Below are 7321 nucleotides of genomic sequence, written 5' to 3'. Positions count from 1 at the left end.
AACATAACTATGTGCATGAAAGAATACACAACTGGAACACAGGTTTATAAATATATTGAAAACAATTGACAATTTATTATATTAATTTATTCATTTCCCCCCCCCCATTATTTTCAGGTTCAAGATCAAAGGTTTCCTGTGAGGTAGAGGCAAGGGAAAACCGGGTCCTCATCCAACAACAGCAGGATGAGGAACTTCATCTTCTTCTTGTCACCAAGTACAAGGCTGAGGCAGAGCTGGCTCAATTTAATCTCCAGCAAGCTAAGTTGGATGCTGCAAGGCGGACTGAATTTGAAGAGGAGAAGAGGGCCATTGAGCTTGAGCTCTTAAAAAAGCAAATCATGGACTAGGGAACTAGATTCGTAGTAGCTTAACCCATCCTTTAGGGCTGTCTAGCCCAGTTGCGGAAGATTGTTAACTTGTATTCCATGAGTTAAATTTGAATTGGTGGCTTCAACAAAAGAAAATAAATCAGAGTTTGGATTTTGAACATCAGAAGGTAGAATAGAGTTGGGAACCGATAATTGGATTCATTTCAAAAATGGCAAAGAGAACTGTTTATTCTTTTCACGAAAAAGAAATTTTTCAAGAGCTTCTCAAGCAGGAAAAGGTCCTCACTGACTGTTCCACCAAAAGGTATGGTGGCACTAATGCCAGTGAGGAGAAGAACCAAGCCTGGAAAAGGATTGTGGAGTCCTTCAATTCCATGCATGGAGTACAGAAGGTAAGTACCAACTTGTCATTTCAATTTTATCATTATGAGCCCATATTGCACTTTGAAGTTGCTATCTTCAGAGATTTGCTAGAAGCCACCTTCCTGTCCACTACTAGGCTGCCTGACATCACAGGAGATCAATCAGACAGTTTAATACTGGAAGATTGAAGGAGTACTAGGCAAATGTTACACAGGGAATTTTGTTTCTAATTTGATAGAAGTCTACTGTGCACTGTAGTCATGATTCCTGAGAATCTCAATGAATGACCAAACAATGAATTGAACAATATATTTCATTTATGCCTTGGTGATAATTGGAATCCTTTACACAAATCTATGAAGTGAGAATGAACCAATATATTTATGAAGAAAGACACAATATTAAAATGAACACCATATTTTTTCTTTATAATAGGGAACTGTGGGGTCAATATGATTCTTTCATTAACAAATTTTTGTAGGTACATAATATTTGATAATATTAATCAAGTTTGTTGTATTTTTTCTTTCTTCTTCTTAGAGAACCATGGAACAGCTGAAAAAAATATTCAGCAATATGAAACAGGATAGGAAGGAGATATTGAGAAAGAAGAGACATGCCACTGGCACTGGAGGTGGGCCTGCTATTATCTGCACTGTTGAAGATGGTGATCTTAATGATGACCTCTTCGACAAGATGATAGCAAAACCCATTGAGGGGGCCATTGACAGTGACCTCACTGTTGTCACTCCAGAGAGTGTTGATGACGAGTATTCTGTTGATGGTACGTAGAGTTTGAAGATGGAAATCATCTTGTCATTTTAAGAACAATGTTACTCTGGGAAGAATGTAACATTAATATAAACACAAAGGCCACTTGCAGTGTAACATTATGTCTAAAATATTCCAATGTTGTCCATTTTTTTCCTTTCTTAAAAAAAAAAAGAATGTTTTCAATAATATGAAAATATGGAAATTGGACTAGTAGAACCCAATATATGGAAAACTTTTAGGAAATTTTTGAACAGGGTACAGTACACCAAGCAAGTAGGTAATAATTCATAATAATTTATTCCCAATTTTCTTTCACAGATCCTGGTATCTCATATTCAGAAGTAGTGGTCGAAGAGGAGGTGCTGGTAGATTCTACCCTCAACACTACAAGTGAAGGTAATTATTTTGCATTTATTTTGAGGATAGGTACATTACATCATGTTCGCCCTCCAAAACTCTGTACCCAACTTGAACAGAGAACCAACAGTCATAGGAAGTTGTAGCTTCCAATATGTTTTCACTGCACAGGTACTATTTAATTTTAATGAAAACATTTTTTTTTTTTTTTTCCAGAACCTCATCTTCAGCCAGAACCTCTACTGGCCATGCCTCGGGATGAACTAGCGGGATTCCGGAGCGAAGCGACGGAATTCAGCTAGTAATATATATAAAAACACCCAAACACAGGTTCTACTACTATTTGGTAGAACCTATATGGGTGCAGGCGAACCTCTACCTCAGCCATGTACATCACGGCCAACAGTGATCCAAAAGCCTGAGAGCCTGAAGAGGAAAGGAACAAAGTTGCCTCAAAAATTAGGTAAAATAAATTACTCATTCCTTACTAACTAGGCATAATTTTTCATTTTTATTTGAGATAATTGAGGATATTGTTATAGTCTTGTGGTAGAGCATGGTTGTCTACTTTACAGGTACACCTTCTGCTAATGTTGTGTTGATCTAGCTTCACAATTTCAAATGGAACCTCTACCTCAGCCATGTACATCACGGCCAACAGTGATCCAAAAGCCTGAGAGCCTGAAGAGGAAAGGAACAAAGTTGCCTCAAAGATTAGGTAAAATAAATTACTCATTCCTTACTAACTAGGCATAAAAGTTCATTTTTATTTGAGATAATTGAGGATATTGGTTGTCTACTTTACAGGTACACCTCCTGCTAATGTTGTGTTGATCTAGGTTCACAATTTCAAATATCTTGACCAGAGTATGATGATGACAAGCATTTAAAAACGATTAGTAAATTATACTACCAGCTCAGGTGGATTATGGCTAATAGCTAGATGTTGCTATATTACACTGTAATATATTATTATTTGTACTATCAATGTGTATTTAAAATAGAATTAATACAAATAGTTAAACATAGGTAACTATGTGCATGAAAGAATACACTACTGGAACACAGGTTTATAAATATATTGAAAACAATTGACAATAAATTTACTATATTAATTTATTCATTTCCCCCCCAATTATTTTCAGGTTCAAGATCAAAGGTTTCCTGTGAGGTGGAGGCAAAGGGAAACCGGGTCCTCATCCAACAACAGCAGGATGAGGAACTTCATCTTCTTCTTGTCACCATGTACAAGGCTGAGGCAGAGCTGGCTCAATTTAATCTCCAGCAAGCTAAGTTGGATGCTGCAAGGCGGACTAAATTTGAAGACGAGAAGAGGGCCATTGAGCTTGAGCTCTTAAAAAAGCAAATGATGGACTAGGGAACTAGATTCGTAGTAGCTTAACCCATCCTTTAGGGCTGTTCGCCACTACACCTAAGCCGAGGAGTGGGCTTTTTGTGTTTGGAGTTCAGCTGCTATCCCCGGGCCTTGATGGAACCTCGAAGCACCCTCGCTGGTATATTTCAACCTCCTCAGTTTCTCTAAAATTCACCTGCAGCAGCTCTGGAAAGTCCACACAATCAGGTTTATTCCAGAGAAAAGCTGTGAGTCCATATATTATTCCATTAAGAGTATACCAAGAGGTGCCATCTAGGTCAGAGAGCTTGCTCAGGTACATAAGTATGTCGTTGTACCCTACTTCCTTTTTTTTATTATTATTTTAACAAATTACTGTAGGAAATAATGGGAAGTCTAAAATCTTAAAACATCTGGCGCTGCAGCTTGTCTGATGTATGAGGTGGGAACGTCAACATAACTATTCCATTTTGAGATGCCTTTTCAACAGCCTTGACAGAAAGATGATTGTGTTTCATGATTATCAAGAACCAGAAGACAACGTTGTTCTCTTGATGGTCTCACATATTTAATGAAATGATCCGCTGCAGCTTGTCTGATGTATGAGGTGGGAACGTCAACATAACTATTCCATTTTGAGATGCCTTTTCAACAGCCTTGACAGAAAGATGTGTTTCATGATTATCAAGAACCAGAAGAACGTTGTTCTCTTGACGGTCTCACATGTTTAATGAAATGATCAAAGAATTGCTCAAAGATGTGCTCGTTGGACCATCCCGATGGGTTTGCTGCTCCCATAGAACCAGGTGGAGCTCCCTTTATCATGTGATCCTTGAAGACGACTCGTGGGAACACAATTCCAGGTGGGATGTGATTACCAGCAGCGTTTACACAGGCAATAACTGTCCTCTCTCTGCAGATGTTACAGCTCCTACATGTTCTGCACCTTTCCTTATGACTACCTAGAGAGCTTGCTCAGGTACATAAGTATGTCGTTGTACCCTACTTCCTTTTTTTTATTATTATTTTAACAAATTACTGTAGGAAATAATAGGAAGTCTAAAATCTTAAAACATCTGGTGGGCCGTGGTTTGAGTATGGCTGGTTTACATTATTGGAATATGTACGAGAAGGTGAATTTGCTTCTAGGGCTTTTTGGAAATTGAGGAACAATCTGTAAAAATAGGGTAAATCTCTATATATTCATGAGAAAGTTGTACATTTATATTATTTTGTAAAGTTGTACATTTGTATTATAAACTCTATACAATTTTGTAACCCCTCACAATAAATACTTCTTTTCTGAACCATTCTTTTCAGAAGTGTTCATTTATGAATGCTTCACGGACTGCAGCTCCAAGCCGATTGTCATCTGCATCTCTTATATGCACATTCACTGGCAGCTCATTGTTCTCTGGTGGTGGAGCTTCTCGGCGAGCAATTGCAATATTATGCAGTACAGCACATGCAGTGATAATGTGACTGCATGTTGTTGGCTGGTTGGCCAACTTTTTTCTCAAGCAGGCAAACCGCCTTTTGAGAACTCCAAACAAGCGTTCCACTGAATTTCTGGTCCTTATTTGGGCAGCATTGTAGGCAACTTGACTGGGGGTGGGGGTTATAGGGTTACGCACAGGTGTGAAAGTGAATTCATTCTGTGCGTAACCAATGTCTCCAAGCAATAATCCCCTGATCTCGCGACGATCAAATCTACTGTAGACACGGGAGTTTTGAAATATCCTGGAGTCATGGGTAGACCCAGGCCATGATGCAACTACATCATATATTTCCAGGTTTGGACCCCCAATTACCTAAAAAAAAAAGAAAGATTATGTTGAAAACAAGGCTATCACAAATTATGTTTCCTGGCTAAGCATTTCTTTTTCTGATTTGAGTTGGGTCCAAACCACTAGCCTCTTGAGTCTAGATAACAACCACAATGTAGGTATTATTATAACTAAGCTAATTAGGCTGGTCAATCACCTCTACAGGTATTCTTCATTTTTTATTTTTATTATTATTTTTATGATACTCCTTACAATAAGCTTGAAAGTTTTTAAAACCTGAATGTTACCTGAACATTGATAGAATAGAAATGTTTCCTGTTCCGATAATGTTCTCCATTTTCAATAGATGGAAGTTCAATGGGCACATGAGTTCCATCAATGCAGCCCACAACCACTCTTGGGAAACCAGCTATACCAGAGAATTGATTTTTAGCTGTTTGCAAGTCCTCTGGAAAGTGAATCCACTGTTGGTGGCATTTTGCCAATTCTTCACTGACCTTTGCAACCAGTCTGCAGATGGTAGACTGTGAGATATCATGATAATCTTCAGAGTCTATCTGGAAAAAAAACACATAATTTAAAATTGTAATCTCAGTTAGTATTTGAATACACTTTGGAATTTTACATCTGAAATAATCCTTCTTTTTACATGTATAGCTAAGTTACAAAAAAGAAAGCTACATAAAGTTTTGACTTTACAAATAATATTTTACCTGGAAATTCCCTGTGGCATAGAACCGCAAAACAGCCAAGAGTTTGACAACTGGTGAATGAATCACACCCCTTGCATCATTACTATCCAGAACAGGCCTTACCAATGGATAAATAATTGTTAAGAAAGTGTCCTTTGAGAACCTGAGGAAATGAGAAAGAAACCAACAACTTATTATTAAAAATATAAGAAAAAGCAAAACAGCCAAGAGTTTGACAACTGGTGAATGAATCACACCCCTTGCATCATTACTATCCAGAACAGGCCTTACCAATGGATAAATTGTTAAGAAAGTGTCCTTTGAGAACCTGAGGAAATGAGAAAGAAACCAACAACTTATTATTAAAAACATAAGAAAAGTACATTATATTAAATATACAGGTAGCAAAGTTGGGATTTTTGGATTTACCTTGTATTTATTTTATCTCTTATAAGAGATTAGGTGGTACTAAGGTCATGGCTCTGTATTAGCAAACATGAAATTATTGATTGATATTATAATGCTGGCTACCTAAACCAATTCAAACCCTTCAGTCCCTGCACAACTTTCATCTACCCAAGAAGTGGTTCATAAATAGTTTCTAAAGCATAAAGTTATGTGCTAAAACCTTACCCATGATTCAGGATAATCATTATTAATAATTATCAAAGTTGTTCAAGAATTCATTCCCTGAGGGGATGGCACATACTGCCAACATTTCCTCGCAGCAAAAAAGGGATCAACTTTCCTATATCTGTTATAGAACTGGTCATCATCAAGATTTTCTATGATATTTCCAGGATCTCTCAAATATCTTTTTGGTCTGCGGATCCCTTCATACTCCTCTCTATGCTCACGATAATTCAGCAAAAATTGATCAAAATCATCCATGGTGTAGATCAGTTATAATGTAAAAACAGTTGGATTTGATTTGATTTTTTTTTTTTTTTAAATATCACCTCACACAATCAACTTTTCTCTACCTACCTACTTTGTTTTGTTTTTGTAAATTTGTACCTATCTAGGATTCCAAGCTGAGTTTAAGGTAGCTCATTCCCTGTCTTAAGTTTAACTTCAAAATATTGTTATTGAAGTTAAACTTAAGTTGAATTTTATTTTCATACATACCATTTTGAGCTAAAGTTTAACTTAAGCAAGATTTTTCATCTTATAAGTTAAGCTTATAAGTTTTCATACATACGGCGGTGAAACTTTCGGGTCCGTTACGTAACGAAGCAGACTAAGCAGGGGGAGGGAGGTTTCAGTTTCAGTAGGTATCGACATAGTTTGTAGTGCGCTTGCGCTTCTGGCTTCTGTCTTTCTCTTTCCTTTCCAGACACCAGACCTTCTGCTCCAGTCACGGTCCTTTTATTTTCATACATACCATTTTGAGCTAAAGTTTAACTTAAGCAAGATTTTTCATCTTAAGTTAAGCTTATAAGTTTTCATACATACGGGGGTTAATGACTTGACTTTGGCTCAAACCAACAACCTTCAGACTTGCCACCAACCACTAGAACACTTAGATGCGTAGCCAGTGGCTATAGCATTTTGATACATTTTGAATGTGTCAGTTCCCAATGAGTTGCAGAAGTTAAGCAATGATGTATGATCAAATCATTGTACTGCACTTGGGCTGGGTGAAGTTAATGAGAACGGGTG

The 7321-nt window shown here is 37.3% G+C and overlaps 2 protein-coding genes across 2 annotated transcripts; one reads left to right on the top strand and one right to left on the bottom strand.

The window, feature by feature from the left end:
* Positions 1 to 416: 416 nt before the first annotated feature.
* Positions 417 to 3320, top strand: LOC113471549. The gene is made up of 6 exons (XM_026830787.1): positions 417 to 724; positions 1236 to 1479; positions 1788 to 1865; positions 2043 to 2059; positions 2196 to 2289; positions 2972 to 3320. The coding sequence occupies exons 1-6, from the start codon at positions 542 to 544 to the stop codon at positions 3202 to 3204; spliced, it is 849 nt and encodes a 282-aa protein (XP_026686588.1). The 5' UTR covers positions 417 to 541; the 3' UTR covers positions 3205 to 3320.
* An 830-nt stretch (positions 3321 to 4150) lies between these two features.
* LOC103519208 (putative nuclease HARBI1) lies at positions 4151 to 7075 on the bottom strand (the record flags this gene model as incomplete). The annotated part of the gene is made up of 4 exons (XM_026830786.1): positions 4151 to 4991; positions 5255 to 5524; positions 5681 to 5822; positions 7044 to 7075. Coding segments are annotated over 4 exons (939 nt in total), but the record flags the coding sequence as incomplete, so codon positions are not given.
* Between the last annotated feature and the right edge of the window lie 246 nt (positions 7076 to 7321).

This window comes from Diaphorina citri, unplaced genomic scaffold (genome assembly GCF_000475195.1).
Source record: "Diaphorina citri unplaced genomic scaffold, Diaci psyllid genome assembly version 1.1 scaffold2607, whole genome shotgun sequence".
Classification (NCBI taxonomy): Eukaryota; Metazoa; Arthropoda; class Insecta; order Hemiptera; family Psyllidae; genus Diaphorina; species Diaphorina citri.
The sequence above is the reverse complement of the archived record's forward strand: the minus strand, read 5'-3'. Positions and strand labels throughout refer to the sequence as shown.

Excerpts from the sequence above, each read along its gene's own strand:
- LOC113471549 (XM_026830787.1), top strand. The coding sequence starts at position 542 with ATGGCAAAGAGAACTGTTTATTCTTTTCACGAAAAAGAAATTTTTCAA. Across the intron at positions 725-1,235 it reads CCATGCATGGAGTACAGAAG|AGAACCATGGAACAGCTGAA; the intron begins GTAAGTACCAAC and ends TCTTCTTCTTAG. Across the intron at positions 1,480-1,787 it reads TGACGAGTATTCTGTTGATG|ATCCTGGTATCTCATATTCA; the intron begins GTACGTAGAGTT and ends TTTCTTTCACAG.